General features: G+C 34.4%; 1 protein-coding gene across 1 annotated transcript in view; it reads left to right on the plus strand.

Moving 5' to 3' along the window:
* The window catches only part of EPHA6 (EPH receptor A6), a 1,178,244-nt gene that overhangs the window by 1,011,020 nt on the left and 148,886 nt on the right, over positions 1–18,338 (plus strand). The window contains exon 14 of the mRNA XM_020977959.2: positions 6,264–6,473. Coding sequence (XP_020833618.1) covers positions 6,264–6,473 — 210 coding nt within the window. The remainder of the gene's footprint in view (positions 1–6,263; positions 6,474–18,338) is intronic.

Raw genomic sequence — 18,338 nt, forward strand, 5'->3', positions numbered from 1 at the left:
AGCAGGAAACAGGGTGGCAATCACACTTTGATAACCACAGAGGGTACAGAGACAAGTGGCAAAAGGGGTACAGAAGCAGACAGTGGGACAAAGGGGTGGGATGATGAAAGGAGGCAGGCCATGTAAGGAAGAAGATATGGAGGGGGAAAGGAAGAATATTATCACTCATATAACCATGGATTAGCATTGGAAGCACAAGGCAGAATAGACTGAATGGAGAGGGAAGAGTGCTCAGGGAGCAAGAGCTTGAGGTCTTGTTTTTATAGAGTTTTGGGAGGAATAGATTAACCCTTATCTGTGCCACCTAGTTCATTAACTATCCATATCATCTCTAAGTTACTGGTAAAACTTTTAAGTCGTCATCTCAAAGTTATCAATCCCTTTTTGATGGAATTGTGGAGGCCTGGATTTTGTCTAGAATTTACATATCATAGGGCCAGAACCTTGACAGCAACACCTGGATGACTTCTACTGATTCAGCACATATTACCAGGATGTGAACTTTGATTAATTATGATACAATTTGTAAATTATGGTCCTTTGGTCTTTGGGATGGTTTGTACATGATTTTTAGGTTTTTCTTTTGCAATCTTATTTTCTGCCATTACCCTTTTATACCGGCTACTTGTAAACTTACTTACTATACTGATCTGGACTGGATGGGGGAGTCAGGAGGACCAGGAAAAAGTACAATTTTAACATAAACAATAACAGAAGGAAGGCCAGGAAGAAATGCAAACAGAGCAGCTTTGAAAACAATAGATTGAATGAATTATACACTGATTTCCTTGTTTTTTTTAAGTCCCAACTAAAATCCCAACTTTTACAAAAAGGCTTTCCTAACCCCTCTTAATTCTAATATCTTCCTTTTGTTAATTATTTCCTATTAATCTTATGCATACCTTGGAGTGTAAAAGTTTGTTTGAAAATTTTCTCCCTAAAGATGTGGGAAAATTGGAACACTAATGCATTGTTGGTGGAGTTGTGAAATGATCCAACCATTTTGGAGAGCAACTTGGAACTATGCCCAAAAGGCTATAAAATTGTGCCTACCGTTTGACCCAGCAATAACACCTCTAGGGCTATATCCCAAAGAGATCATACAAATGGGAAAAGGACCCACATGTAGAAAAATATTTATACCAGCTCTTTCGGTGGTGGCAAGGAATTGGAAATTGAGAGGATGCCCATCAATTGCGGAATGGCTGAACAAGTTGTATGAATGTAATGGAATACTATTGTACTGTAAGAAATGATGAACAGGCTGCAGAAAAACCTGGAAAGACTTGCATGGTCTGATGCTGAGTGAAGTGAGCAGAACCAGGAGAAGGTTGTACACAGTAACAGCCACATTGTGTGATGACTAATGTTGACAGACTCAACACTTCTCAGCAATTCAAGGATCTAAGACATCTCCAAAGGCCTCATGATGCAAAATGCTACCCACATCCAAAGAAAGAACTATGGAGTTTGAATGCAGATAGAAGCATACCATTTGCTATTTTTTTTCTTCTGTTGTGTTTTGTTTCCTTTTTCTGGTGGTTTCTCCTATGAGTTCTAATTCTTCCTTACAACATCACTAATGTGAGTTTGAATGCATATCAAAGCATACTACTATTTGCTCTTTTTTCTTTCTGTTTTGTTTTGTCTCTTCTTTCTTGTGGTTCCTCCTATTGGTTCTAATTCTTCTTTACAACATGACTAATGTGAAAATATGTTTAATAGGAATATATATGTAGAACCTATATCAGATTGCATGCCATCTCAGGCAGGCAAGTGAGGAGGGAGGAGAAGAAAATTTAAAACTCAAAAGCTTATGGAAGTGAATGTTGAAAACTAAAACTAAATTTAAAAAATAAATATTCACATTAAAAAAAAGAAAAAGAAAATTGTCTACCCTATTACACTGTAAGCTCCTTAAGGGCAGGAACTGGCTTTTGCCTCTTTTTAAATCCCCAGTGCTTGGCACATAGTAGGCACTTAATTAATGTTTATTCATTGATCAATTAATATACTTTGAAAGAAAAACAAGCTGTATACTTAATAGAAATCTGTAGTTTCACATACTTTCCTTTTTCCCTATTCTACTGCATATGTGGAAATGTACATTTAACTTGGTGTTTGTTAAATTCAGAATAATTATTTTTATAAAGTAATAGCCCCTTTTGTTTATCAAATATAAGGCAAGACTTAAAAAGCCAGGCCATATAACTTAACTAAAATGGGAAGTGACAAGGAAAGGTACTAGGGAAGCCCAATGAGCTCCCAAATCTTTGAGAAAGGCTTGTCTTTATGGGTAATATGGAACTATATGGGTCTGGCCCATCATTAGTTGGGCTCAGAACTGGCTGGATCCAAAGCATTGGTATTAATGACTTGATTCCAACTTGAAGGGTCTCTAATGGAGTACTCCAGGGATCTTTGCATGTTCTTGTGCTATTTAACATGGCATTCTTTTCATCCAAGGTTTGGATAAAGAGCTAGATATTATGCTTATCAAATTCAAAGGTAACACAAAGCTACAAGAAATATTCAACACTTTGGAGGACACAGGATCCAAAAGAAATTCTCAACATACAGATTGTTGGACTAAATCTAAACAGATGAAATTTAATAGGGATAAATGTAAGGTTTTCACATGGAATCAAAATCAACTTCATACATGCAAGATGAGGAAGACAAGGCTAGATAGCACTTCATATGGAAAAGATTTGAGACATTTTTTTCAATATGAGTGAACAATAGATTGCAGCTAAAAAAAAAAGACCTCATGATCTTAGACTACACTAAGTGCCCAGAATGTGAGTGATGACAGTGTTTCACCTGATCAGACCATCTAAAGAACTCAGTTCTGGGCATTGTTGTATAAGAAGAATGCTAGAAAGTACCCAGATGAAGATAATCAGAAAGGCAAAGACAGTGGAGAGAAAAAATATATATATATATTATCGTATATTTCATATATTTTTCATATATATGTTTCTCATATATGTTTTAATATATATCATGTATTTCATGTGTGTGTGTGTGTGTAAAGGGCTGTCAAATAGAAGAATCAATAACCACAAGAATTTATCAAGCACCCCCTAAGTTCCAGGCATTGTGCTAACTTCTAAGGATACAAAGAAAGGTAATAAACAGTCCCTGTTCTCTAAAATGTTACAGTGTGATGGGAGAGGCAACATGCAAACAACTATGTACTAACAAGATACACAGAGGCTAAATTTCAGGTTGTCTCCAGGCACTAAGAGGACCAGGAAAGGCTTCTTGCAGAAGGTAAGACATTAGCTGAGACTTGAAGGGAAGCTAAGGAAGACAGGAAGCAGAAGTGAGGAGGGAGATTAGATTGACTTCTTGTTGTTGTTAGATTGTACTGGTTGCCCCCAAAGGGAAAGCTGTTCCCTTCTCATCTTGTCTCCACACCTTTGTTTACCATTTCCTATGCCTGGAACGCTTTCTTCATCAATCTCATCTCCATTTTTAATGAAATGTTAACCATTTTCCAAGGCTGTCTCAGTACTTACACATCCACAAAGTTTATTCCCTAATTTCTATTCCCAAACTACCCACTCACTCCAGTGGGCATGATCTTTAATTATCTTGAAATATTCTTTATGTTCTTCACCTATGTATCTCATAGTGCCTGTATTAGCAATCATTCATTAAGCAACCATACAAAAATACCACAATACCTCCATACCTACCTCATCCTCAGATACTAAATTGAAAGTGTCTTAACTGAAAAGGAATTATGCCTTGTTTATCCTCAATGCACAAGACCCTCCACCCAGTGGATATTTAATATTTGTTTGAATTCATAATTCTTGCTATTTTTGAATCCTGTAAAAGTTGATTGAAATTGACCAAGCAGCATATTCTGCATCAGCCATGATGCAACACAACTACATTTTTAATAGGCAACAGCACTACCCCTTTACACATATCTTAGTCCTTTCCATCCCAAAGGAATCTATGCTTTCAATTCCATTCAAAGATTTGGGGATTCATAATTCAGAGGCAAGTATACTATTTTATAGAAGAGATAGTTTTTTGTCTCGTAGTGCTCTGTCTCAGAAGATGTATTAGAAACATAAAAAGCTAATAACACCAAAGTTTTCCCTCTCTGGGTTATCTTTTCTACATTAATTATACAGGAGAAATCTAAATGGATCACTTTGCTGAAAAACGTCTCCCTTCTTTTAAAAGGTTATTCATTTCCTTAGTATCCCCTTGAGTTGAGAGATGTTATCATAATGATTTTAGGGAGATAAGATAGTATATTGCCTAGTTTCTTTGTTCATTTACAGCAATAGCTTTATTCATTAAACTGATCAATACATCATTGTTGCATGGAACAGACAAAGTTTATAGGACAACTGTGGAGTCAGATTCCTTTGGTAGCTCAGGTACTCTTTATTTGTAATTAATCTTTGAAAGCTGCTTTAGATTGCGCAGATACTGAAGTTGCTCTTTATCATGTGTCTGAGCTACTGGAGAGCTCTCTGTTTTTAATCAGCTATTCAGTCTGAAATCATGGGTTGTAAAACCAGCAAAGAAGGTCTTAAAAGCATGAAGTTTTCTTGTGTTCCTCTCTTACCTTAAGAATACTAAACTCATAATGCACTATTTTAAATGTTTTATTAAAAACATTATATTGACTATCAAAACTATCAAGCTTGTATAGTGACTATTTACATTTAGGGATCTGAGACTTATTTACCTTCCCCAGCAAAACAACAACAACAATAATAACCTTATGATCATTATGTAGCTATAGTCTTCCTCAATAGAATAGGGACTGTCTCGCTTTTGTTTTTGTTTTCGTGTCCCTATACATCTATTACATTGCCTAGAACACAAGAGTTGTCTTAATGAATTAGTTTCAGAACATAAATCATAACATTATTTTAGTTATTCCCTTTTATTCCTCAACCACATATTTTGTGCATCTAATCATTCTAATTCATGTGTTTAGAATACATTGTTTGTCAGGACAAACATTGTTTATTTTTTCCAGAGTTTTCATGAATAGTAATTTGCCCTGTTACAAAACCTTGTATATGTACACCTTACCTAATTTGATCCTCACAATAATCCCATGAGGCAGGGAATAGAAATCCAACTATCCTCATTTTATACATAAGTGAACTAAGGCTCAGAAATGTTAAATTAACTTTCCTAGGGTTACACAAATACATGAAACCATATCTCGGATCTGGGCTGGCTGACTCCAAGTGTAGCATTCTTTCCATTACATGTAGCCTCCAAGGTATGGGAACAAGGACTGAACCTGTGATTTCATTGCCACAGAAACTCCCAGTTAAATAAATGCCTTCTACCAATACCATTCAGTGCCTTCTTTACAACTTATAGTCTTAGAGTGTTGCCTATAGCAACTTACTTGAGCAGAGAGTTTAACTTACTTGACCAGAGTCATACAGCAAGGATGTGTTAGAAGCATGACTTAAACTTGGCTGATTCTCAATGACTCCACACTGTTTCTTTGTTCCCTCCAAAGGAAACCTAAAGGTACGTTTTCTTCTTTTGCAAGACAATTTTATCATCAACTTTCTTTGTCTACTAATTTGTTTTATGTAATGAAGCATGTTGCTCTGTAAACTTTTCAGTCTCTTGAAGCTAACAAACTATATATCCTTTTTCAGTTTAGCTTCCCTGAGCCTGTCGCCACACAATCATACTATTACTTTTTATTTGTCCTTTGTGACCTGGCCTAAGTTTTCATTGGCAGCTTTTTATGTAATTTCCTTTTTGTCTTTGGTCTTTGTACAGTTCTGGATTTAACTGATTTGACATCCGGCTACACTTACTTTCTTCCTACTTAATGGTGCATTTGATTCAAGAGACCATAACTATTTAAAGAGAATTAGTTCCCCAAAGAGTGTTTTTCTACTATATTGTCATCTCAATGATATCCTCTTCACCATGACTCAGCTATTAAAAAGTGTCTTCTTGAAATTCACTTTCTTCTTTTACTGGTTTCTCTGTTATATTTTAGGAAGATTTCTTTGGTCATGTCCAACTAAATTTTTCTCCCCATTTTAAATGTTAAGCTATTTTTCCCCCTTCAATCAGAATGAAATGGAAAAGAACCTTGATCCTAATGGATTCTCCTCCCCTTTCCTTTTTTTCATTGAGATATTTCTAAAAATTAATGTTCTCTTGTAAGTGCCACACAGGCCATAAATGATCTTTAATACCCTAGGATCTATAAATTACTTTTAACCCATATGATTTCTTTTCAGAAACATGATGGCCACTTCACAGTTATTCAGTTGGTTGGTATGCTTCGAGGGATTGCATCTGGTATGAAGTACCTTTCTGATATGGGTTATGTACATCGAGATCTTGCGGCTCGAAATATACTAGTCAACAGCAACTTAGTTTGCAAAGTATCTGATTTTGGTCTCTCTCGAGTACTAGAAGATGACCCAGAAGCTGCTTACACAACAACCGTAAGTTTCTTTCATATAATTTGCTACATTTTATGCTTTTGTATATTTTGTTCTCTTTTCTTTCTAGTGCTTCATAACAAGATATGTTCATGTGATCTGTAATATTCTGGTAATTCTATATTCTCTTAGTGAACATGAAAATTTCATTAAAGGGCTTCTTAATATTATTAAATTGTCAACCAAGTATCAACTTTCTTTCTTTCAACTTGTCAGTCAGCCAATAAACATTTATTAAATGCGTACTGTATGCCAGGCACTATGATAAATTCTAGAGATACTCAAAAAAATGTAAAAGGCAGTCAGTGCTTCGTGTAACATATTTGGGATTCATGCTACAGAACTGCCTTGTAGATTTTTCAAAAACCTTATATAAGTTATTTTGTGTTATCTCAAAAATCAGAAGTCCCTGAATGTCACCCAAGCTAGACCCTGCTTTATTGGACTTAATATACTTGTGATTGATACTACAGTGAGGTTCTATTATATATAGCATTTCATCTTTATAGCAAATTTCATGCAAAAATTTGAAAATGCATGATAATACATGTTTAGTATAAATACGGAGCCAGACTCTCCAAAAATGGGGTAGTTTTTATAAATGATTTCTATTTTATCATCAGGGAAAGCTTAAGTACAGAAGGCTAATCTGTTGGACATCAGACTTTTTCCTTGGCATCTATAATCTAGTTTCCAGAGTCATTCAGGTATATTTTTCTATGTCGAGTCCAAGTCCATTAAATTCCATTAGTCTTTAGTGTTATTTAGTTGTTGTGGATACCTGCTAATTTACAAAACAAGGTAGTGAAATATTTTCTTTTTTAATACAATCTTTGATGAATTATCACATTCATCTGCCAGTCGGCTACATTGAAAAATAACTCAGCAAGGCTTGCCAAGTCAATTTGATTCTCAGCTCTCTCCAATTTCATTAACATCCAATGTTAATGAAAAAGATGCATCTCCATTTTTTTGTCAATATTTATTTCATTTCTGTGAGCTTTTGTATTTGAAAAGTTGGTATTCGATTATTAAAAGATTGAGTCGAAATACAGTATTTTAAACATAGAATTTTGTGCCTTAATTTATTTGTTTTAAAAAGTGCTCTTGGGGAAGCTAGGTGGCCCAGTGGATAGAGCACCGGCCCTGGATTCAGGAGGACCTGAGTTCAAATCTGGCCTCAGACACATAGCACTTACTAGCTGTGTGACCCTGGGCAAAGCACTTAACCTCATTGCCTAGCTAAAAAAAAAAAGTGCTCTATTAGATTTATCAGTGGCATTTTCACTAATTTCTGTAACAAAGAGGCACAGTTCTGAAGAAAATAAATTAATCTCTCAGAGTCTGATGTATAAGATGTTGGTATCAATGTATCTTTTCATTTGAATAAAAAGCTTCATAAAAACTAGATACTACAGTATCTATAAATAAAATATTTGTTTAAAAAATACTGAGCCTCATTTTCAAATGAAAGAAAATAACAATGACCTTTAGGTTTCAAGGCATATGCCTTTTCACCTTTTGTTATTTGCAAATGTGCAACCAGAAAGACAACTTTGGAAGAGTTGGTAAAAATGGATAAGCTGTTTCTGTCAATCACATTATTAATAAGCCTAGAAAAAATATGCAAGCTATATTTGTGAAAGATAAGACAAATTAAATTTGTTAAAAGGGAGAGAAGAGGAAATCTTTACTAAACAACATGTAACTGGCTAGCACAATGCAGATTATTTATACAATTAATGAATTGTATCCCCTTTTTTATTTAGATGCTCGATTAATTTAATTAGTAAGCAAATTTGACTTCAATAGCCTAGCTAAAGCAAAAGTGTCTAAACATAGTATGATGTTTTAGATTTTCCAACTAAGTCTAGATAGATGCTAGGTAGTCTGTTCTGTTATGCAGTATATTCTTTTATATGCTACTTTAGAATCCTATAGTTTAAGTATTGTTTTGTACTGCAGCAATGTTTCTGTTGGGACAGCTAGGTGGTACAGCTGATAGAGTGCCGGGGCAGGAGACAGGAAGCCTCATCTTCCTGAGTTCAAATCTGACCTCAGACATTTACTAGTTATGTGATCCTGTGCAAGTCACTTAATCCTGCTTGCCTCAGTTGCCTCAACTGTAAAATGAGCTGGAGCTGTAAAATGGCAAACCACTAAGTATCTTTGCCAAGAAAACCCCAAATGGGGTCACATGACTGAACAACAACATTTTTATTAAATAATTTCAAGATTTAGTGATTTTGTTTTGTTGTTTTTAATATCATGTGATATAATTAAAGGAGTAAATTCAGCAACTTAATCCTTGACTTCACTGGATTACAACTTTGTTCAAAGAGATATATTCTGTGTTTATTTGCCAGAGAAGCAGTTCAGTCAGAAGACAAACTTGAAGCCAAGTTTACTGAAATTCAACCCAAAGACAACCTAGGATCCTTAAACCTTTGTCTCAAGGGCCCATCTAAGCATATACTGGTGCATATTGTTCCCATAATACAAAATTGCATTTAAAAAACTGATTTACACGTGGATCTTCATTACATTTATCACCACATAGCATATATTTGTTCTTTTTCCAAGGAAATTTTGACTTTGCACAAAAACCAGATATTTCACATAAAATAAGAGAGTAGACTCATTCTCTCAAATACTTGTAGTTTTAGGATACATCTATGAGCTCGGTAGAGTTTCAGTAGTACTAAGGTTTTTAAAATACAGTGTTTGGGGACCTGGAATAGAATGGGTTTTTGCTTGTTTGTTTGTTTGTTTGTTTTTCATTAAATGAGTGAAGAATCACATAACAGAAAGGCTTTTCAATATGATTAAGAATATTTTGAAGGAGACTGGTCAACTAGGGTTGATTCCCAAGATACAGTGATTGCCCCAAGGCCTCATTTTTGGGGAATGCTGAAAAAAAGCCAATTGTGCAGTTTTCAGAGAGATTATTACTTCCTAAATTGTGAGAAAGGAGGTGACTGTGACCAGAGCCATAACTAGCATGAGGCAAAGAGGAAATTACCTCAAAGTCCACTATTTAGAAGAAGGTACGTAGGCACCCTTGTTCCCATTCCAGCTCACTGAAAGGGAAGGGGGTGGGGAGGGAGGACCAAGGAACTTCTTACCCTGTCCTACATAGCACAGGCTTTGTCCACTGGTGCTCTTCTTCCCCCCACCTAATTCTGACCCTATAATAGCAGCAAAGATAAGCAAGGATAGTCACTGATGGCCAGACTTGGGGCTATGGTCAGCCCTATATTGAAGAGCACGGAAATAGGAGAGAGCCACAGCCCCAATAGTCCACAATATGGTGCTCAACCTGTGCTAAGGGGGCCTTGAGGTCAGAGATCTATCTGGCAGGGCAATGCTCCACAGGATACCACCTGTACCTGTCTCTAATACCCAGAATGAAAGTGTTCACCCAGTATTGCTACAAAATGGTGTCATGCTTGGCTAAGTACCTTCCCGGCTCCAAACAATGGTTCCTAGTAGTCTAAAGGCAATGCCTAAGGAGCTTATATATCTGCACTAGGTAGGGATTTCTCTGACTCATTTATGGACATTTCCACTACACTTAAGAAGAAAAACTACATTTGAAGTGGAAACAGAACATATATCTTGCATAGAAACTCAATAGTTTTTTTTTAAATTTTCACAAGCTCTAATGAAAAGTGACATAAAAGAAAAGGAAAATGTGTCTTAAGTAGTCATATTTTTAAAGCAAAGTTCTCTAGAAGAGGTATTTGTTTTCAAATTTAAATTTCCTGGCAGATTCTTTCCCACTCCATTCTTGATTTTAAAAAAAACTTTGAAATCAATGCTATTTCTTCTTCTCCAAGATGGTTTCTATTAAACAGATTTAACTAATATGAACAGATATTTCCACAGTGTGTGTATATGTATGTGTAGTAATATCTTATATATTTTGAACACATATTGCAAATAAACAATGAGTATGTTTGTGTCTTATGTCTTTTTTAAATTGTGCTATTTTTAAATTAATAGTATAAATATTTATTTCTTCCCCACCCCTCCCTTATACATGGTATTTTTCCCTAATTACATATAAAAATAATTTTGTACATTCGTTGGGCTTTTTTTTGTTTTGAGTTCCAAATTCTATCCCTCCCTCTTTCCCTTCTCCCCTCCCACAAAGTTAACCAATCTGATTTAGGCCACATACATGCAATCATGTAAAATATTTCCATATTAGTCATTTTGTGGAAGAAAACAAAAGAAGGAAGGAAGCAAGCTTTAGTTTGTGTTCAGATGCCATCATTCTTTCCCTGGAGGAAGGTAGCATTTTTCATCATGAGTCATGAGGCATTGTATTGCTAAGAATAACTAAGTCATTCAGAGTTGTTCGTAGTATACATTGTTGTTACTATGCATAATGTTTTCCTCATTATGCTCACTTCATTCTGCATCAGTTTGTGAAATCATACTGCTTGTCACTTCTTATTGCACAATAGTATTCCATTACAATCACATACCACAACTTGTTCAATGCCCAATCGATAAGCATCTCTATTTACAATTCTTAGCCACAACAAAAAAAGAGCTGCTATATATTTCTGTACATATAGGTCCTTTTCCCTTTTTTAATCTCTTTGGATTACAGACCCAGTAGTGGTTTTGCTGGATCAAAGGGTATGCACAATTTGATGTCCTTTGGCCAGTTCCAAATTACTCTCCAGAATGGTCACATCAGTGTACAATTCAACCAGCAGTGCATTAGTGTTCCAGTTTTCCTGCATCCCCTCCAACATTTATCATTTTCCTTTTCTGTCATATTAACCAATCTGATAGATGTGAGGTGGTACCTCAGAGTTGTTTTAATATGCATTTCTCTAATCAATGGTGATTTAGAGCATTTTTTCAAATGACTAATAAATGGTTTTGATTTTTTTATCTGAAAACTACCTGTTCACATTCTTTTACCATTTATCAATTGGTCAATGACTTGTATTCTTAAAAATTTGATTCAGTTCTTTATATATTTGAGAAATGAGGCCTTTATCAGAGATATTTGCTATAAAAAAAGTACCGATTTTCTGCTTTCCTTCTAATTTTGGTTGCATTGGTTTTCTTTTTGATTTAGTATAATGAAAAGTATCCATTTTTAAAGTTTTCCCAGCAGTTTTTGTCAAATGATGAGTTTTTGTCCCAAAAGCCTGTATCTTTGGACTTATCAAGCATTTATCACTAATCTATCCCACCGGTACACCTCTGTATTTCTTAGCCAGTACCAGATTGTTTAGAGAATTACCACTTTATAATACAGTTTGAGGTCTGGTATAGCTAGGCCACCTTACTTCATACTTTTTTTATTGATACTCTAGATATCCAATTCATACACACTCACACACACACACACACACACACACACACACACACAAACACACACAAAACAAGAATGGCTTTGAGTCACAAAGCTTACTATTAGAATGACGAAACAAGTATAACATAACTTCATAAATATTCTGTCTCAAATTTATCATGAAAACATTAGCATTTGGCAGAGATTTAGTGTGAATCTCTCTGAGCTTGATATGAATGTTTTTTAGTACCATACTTGCTTATGTTTCTCATTGGAATTAATAGTTGGTGGAAAATGTCAGGCCCTTATAAGATGAGCAAATCACTGTAAGAAAATTCTATCCAGTAAAAAGCAATTTACACAAAACATAAATTAGGGATAATTACTCATCTTACAAAGGGAGGATTCTTTGCTTGTGTTAACATTCCTTTAAATATGATTCAGTGGCATTCATTTAAATAGAAAATCCCTTTAATGTATTTAACTTTAATCTAACAAGTACTTATTAAGTCCCCAATATGCTCAAAACCCTATGGTAGGCTCTGGTATACCAAACCAAAAACAAAATGGCACCTGACCTTAGAAAGTTTAAATTCTGGTGGAATAATACAATAAGTATACAGATAAGTAAATACAGTTATATGAAGCAATTTCAGAAGAAACAAAGCTCTAAGAAATGAAGAGGTCTGGAAATGCCTCAGGTTGCAGGTGGCCCCTGAACTATGTTTTGAAGGAAACTAAGGATTCTGAAAAATGAAAGTGAAGTGAAGAGAATGTGTACTTCAAATATGGGAGAGAACTTGTAAAAAAGGGCACAGAGGGAGATAGAGGGTCTGATGATGATGTTGATGATGATATCATGCATATAGCACTTTAAGCTTTAGAAGGCACTTTACAAATATCAATTCATTTGATCCTCACAACAATCCTGGGGAGAAGAGGGTGGGTAGATCTTATCATTATCCCTATTTTACATATGAGGAAACTGAGGCAGCCAGAGGTTAAGTGAGTTAACCATGGTCACACAGCTAGCAAATATCTGAGGCCAGATTTGAGCTCAGCTCTCCTGGCTCCAGGTCTAAGATCTATCCACTGTGCCACCTGGCTGCCTCATATATGGGGGAAAGGATTGGAGGCAAGCCAGTTTGAATTTTTTTTGGTGAAATAATATGGAAAAAATGGAAAATCCAAAGAAATAATATGAAGTAGCATTTTAAAAGTAGGTGGGACCCTCATTGTCAAAGACTTTAAATTTCACACTGAGCGTCTTGTAATTTTTTTTTTAATCCTTTAAAGCAATATGATACCAGTGAAAAATTTTGAGTTGGGTAGTGATATGATCATTTGTATTCTAGATATACCAATTTGACCTCTAAATGCAGGATGAATTGGAGAGGGGAGGGACTGCAAGAAAACCAATTAGGAATCTAGTATCATTACATTATTAATTATTAATTTTATTATGTAATTGATTAATTTGTATTAATCAATTTTATTAATACAGCATAGTTATGTTACATTGCATTATATTATACTATATTATGTTATTATATCATATTATATCCTATTGTATCATAGTATATCATATTACATCATATCAATATTATATTATATTATATTGTATTATATTATATTATGTTATGTTATGTTATGTTATGTTATGTTATGTTATGTTATGTTATGTTATGTTATGTTATATTATACTATATTATATTATATTATATTATATTATATTATATTATATTATATTATATTATATTATATTATATTATATTATATTATATTATATTATATTATATTATATTATATTATATTATATTATATTATATTACATTATATTATACTATCATATCATATCATATCATATCATATCATATCATATCATATCATATCATACAGACAAGAAGTGATAACAGCATGAACTGGTTAGGGCTTGTGTGAATCAAGAGAATGGAACAGATTACACCATTGAAAATGTGCTTCGGTGTCATTCACAACTTTCCAACAACATAACTATTCATAAACTTGTCTATTGTTTTATTATTGTTTTATCATAATTATCTTTTGCCTATCACCTGTATATGCCTACATTAGGAATGTGAAATTACTTTACCTAATAATAATGAAAATTTTGTTCCATGTGCCTTTGAAAAATACTGCTTTCATTAACCAATATTATAAGGATTAGATAATCCTTGGGGGTCTTTTTACACTGCCCTCAATAATGAACTACTTCTTTTCTTTTAAATAGAAAATCATAAATGAAATCATCAAATACCAGCATGTCAATCAGGTCTTAATCATCTTCATTTTAGCTTTTCCATTGAAAATCTTCCTTTCTTCTTTTTACTGAGCAGCAATTCTACTGAATTACTTGCTTTGTTGAAATGCAGAGCACTTGCTATTGATAGCACAAGATTTGTATAATTATAATTTAACTGATATCATGATTCTTCTTATTTCCTTTACATTCAGAGAAGCCCTTTAAACTAATCTAGATCTACAAGAGGACAATATTTGTCAGTATTTATTCTATTCCCAGAAAAGAATGGATTGTAGGCAAGGAGACAGAGTGGAATAAGCAAGACTATCAACTGGGTCCCAGTAAGGTCTACAGAGAGTGGCTTAGTTGTTTTTTATATAAATTTCCAGAAATGTAGACCATGCAATTTAAAATAAATAAGAAGAGTGAAGTACAAAATTTTGGATTTTCCATGTCATTGGGTCATCCATGTCATTGTTCTTCATCAGCACAAATAATTAAGAGATGAATGCAAACTGTGTTTAGCCTTATCTGGTAAAAACATCTTCAAATTTTTCATATTTCCTTGTAATAGAGTATGAAATAATAATTTAGTCAATAAATATTTATTAAACACTCACTATGGGCCAGTCTCTATTAAATTCCAAGGATAAAAAGAAAAACTGAATTTACCCTTAAGGAGCTTGCATTTTAATTGGGGAACCTATATAAACATATATGTATGTATAAACTATACATATATAGTATAAACTATATAAATATATACATATACATATACATATGTATAAATATATAATGTATATGTACGTAATATGACAATATACATAGATAGATAGAGTAGGTGAAAGTGAACTTAACTGGGAGTCTGAGAGAACACAAAGCTACCCATAATTATAAGCTCCTGGCCTATAAAGAAACAGTTGGGGTATTTTTCTGACACTAGAAATTGGTAGAAGTGATCATAGAATCATGAAGGTAAAAAAATTTTAGGTGTTGTAAGGACTCTAGCCTTGGACTGGGTTGAAAGCAGAATTTAGTCTGTGAAGAAGAGTATGTATAAGGAGTTAGTGTTGTGATTTGGTTTATCAGTATTATGTAGAAAGGGAAGAGAAGAGAAGGAAACACTTATTAGGTGGATATCATGTGCTAGGCACCATGAACTTTGCAAATATTATCTCATTTGATCTTCACAACAACTCAGTGGAGAGGGAGGGTAACTGTTATCCCCATTTTACAGCTGAGAAAACTGAGGCAAACAGAGGTTAAGTGGTTTGCCCAGTGTAACACAGTAAGTGTTCGAGGCCAAATTTGAACTCAGGCATTCCTGAGTTCAAATACCTGACTTCAAGCCTATCTATTGTGTCACCTAACCAGGATAATACCAATTCTGGGAACTGTGACAATAGAATGCTATCAGCTTTCATAAGTCAGAATCACACAATTCTGATTACTCAGGAATCAATGCACAATGGAAAAGAGAAAGTGTGAGGTGGGTGGAGTGTACAAGCAGCCCTAGAGTTAGAGCACTGGTATGGAAATGTGTGAGAAACCTGACACTTTTTCTTGTAAAAGAATTAGGAGATGGCATTGCTTTAAAATAATCAATATTGTGTGTTCTATTAAACTTGAATGTATTGATTGAACCCAATTTCCCCATTTCAACTGAGTCTAATTTTCCATTATAATTGTTGTATTTAAGAAAGTATGGCAAATAGAATCATTTGAATAAAATCCTAACCAACTATGTTTCAAAATAGAGAATATTTTATTATAAATAAACATGGTTTTTCAGTAATTATTTCAAAATAGGAAAAAAGAGAACTAACACTTTTCACACAGGATAAAATTTCTCCCTAGGCACTGGGAGTGTTAATTTTTGCTGAGAGAGTTATGATTTGTTGAATTTCAAGGACAAAACTTCATCCTTTGAAATTCTATCATATAATCCTATTTCTATTAAATCACAGATAGTGTGGGTGTGACACCAGGTAGTAAGCAATATAGTGTGAAGTGCATTCTGCTGGAAGTCTAATCTTGTTGAGAATCAGCCAAGCTATAGAATGACTGATGTTGTTATTCAAGTTTCAGCCTAACTAAAAATCTGACAGCTGCAAGTCACAAGACATAACCTTTTCATATAAAGCTACAAAATTTGGTTGCCACAAAATGGTATGCATAACAGAATTAAAAAAGGGTGTGTAGAATCCTGAATGGAATGTTATACAAATTACAAAAAAGAAATAGCTATCTCTTTGTGGCAAGCTTTAATGAGACAGCTATATCTTTGTACAGTCTTGGCACTGAGGAAAAAAGGAAGAAACATATCAGTGCTTCTTAATATGTGAAACATGAAATTTTAATTACATTCTGGAACAATAAAAAGATTGAGAGGGAGAATGGCACAGGTCTTGAAGTCAAGAAAACTTGCATTCATCACCTCAGATGAGCTCATTCCCAGCAAGTCGTTTAACATCTCTGAGCCTGTTTTCTTATCTTTAAATTGGAATAGCAATATTTGTAGCTATATCACAAGGCTATTTTGAAAATCAAAAAAGATAACATATGTAAAGCACTTTACAAATCCCAAAGCATTAATTCTTGTTACTAGTAATGTTGATATTATTACCCTGGAAAAGTGAACAACTAATATAGTTGAGATGTAGTTAAGTATACACACAATGGAACAGTTTTGAGTAAGGCTAGCCAGGAAGAATGAACCATAAGATTTGGACTGGATGAGTCAAATTCATCATCAGAGAGAAGTTATGCCACATATTAAGTACAACATTATTCTCTCCAAGTAGCAATTCTCACTTAGCAGATTCTTTGATTGATGGTAATCAATTAGAATTGTTCAAAGTACAGAATAAAGAAAATAAAGAAATAAAATTCCAGAGTGATAATGAAAAAGAAGTCATCCCACCTTAGAAAGGTAAATGCAATAGTAGGAGGGAGTGGGGGGAGGGAGGGATTGTTAAGGTTGATTCAATAAAAGAATAGCTACTAAAAGTTCCCTAATGACCATTGAGCAAAAAAATTATAGGCTTAGAAAACAAAAGTTTCTATACCATGTGCCAAAAAAGCAAAACACTAGCAATGGAGATGAAGGCATATTGATGAGGCTTTATTCTGAATGGTGTAGAATGTGTTTGACATAGAAGTTTTCCCTTCTCAGAATTTATAATCTCATGGCTCATACTGATAAATCCTAAACCTCAGTTGTGGTTTTGCACATGAATTATATCTAAAAGGCATAAAAGCCAGTGCCCAAAATCATTTCAATAAATACAAGTTTTCACTTGGGCAACAATAGACACATTGAGAATAAAATAGAAATATATTGGTGATGTTGAGTTTCTGTATAAGAAACAGATTGCCACATAGTACTACCCCCAAAGCCTATCACCTCTGAAACTTGTATAAAATGAGTTTAGGATTATTAAATGTTTGGTTTTTAACAAAACATATAAGAAATGACTAAAGATTATTATGATTAGGATAGAAATTCAGAAGAAGGAATCAAAACTATTTATACTCATATGAAAAAATGCTCTAAATCACTAATCATTAGAGAAATTCAAATTAAAATAACCCTAAGGTAATGCCTCAAACCCATCAGATTGGTTAACATGACAGAAAAGGAAAATGACAAATGCTGGAGGTGATGTGGAAGAATAGGTACACCAATACAGTTGGTCAACTATGAACTGGTCCAACCATTCTGGAGAACAATTTGGCACTATGCCCCAAAGGGCTGTAAAACTGTGTATACTCTTTGACCCAGAATACCTGATACTAGGTCTGTACCCAAAGAGATCAAAGATAAAGGAAGAGCATCCATAGGCACAAAAATATTTATAACAGTAATTTTGTGGCAGTAAAGAATTAGAAATTCAAGAGAACACCCATCAACGGGAGAAGGGCTGAAAGAGTTATGGCATATGATTGTGATGGAATACCATTGTGCTGTAAGAATTAATAAAGTGGGGGGGAGCCAAGATGGCGGCATGAAAGCAGTGACTTGCTTGAGCTCTCCCCCCAAACCCCTCCAAATACCCATAAAAAATGGTTCTAAACAAATTCTAAAGCAGAAGAATGCACAAAAAGACAGAGCAAAACAAATTTCCAGCCCAAGACAGCATGGATGGTTGATCGGAAAGCCTTATCACGCCAAGCTGGGAGCACAGCCCAGCGCGCAGGCCGCAGGAAACCTGGAGCAGGCCTCAGAGGGCTGAATCACGGGCAGCTGTGGCAGTTTCCAGACTCCTCAATCCACTAACGCCAA

The sequence above is a fragment of the Phascolarctos cinereus genome, unplaced genomic scaffold (genome assembly GCF_003287225.1).
Source record: "Phascolarctos cinereus isolate Bilbo 61053 unplaced genomic scaffold, phaCin_HiC Scaffold_725;HRSCAF=1366, whole genome shotgun sequence".
Classification (NCBI taxonomy): domain Eukaryota; kingdom Metazoa; phylum Chordata; class Mammalia; order Diprotodontia; family Phascolarctidae; genus Phascolarctos; species Phascolarctos cinereus.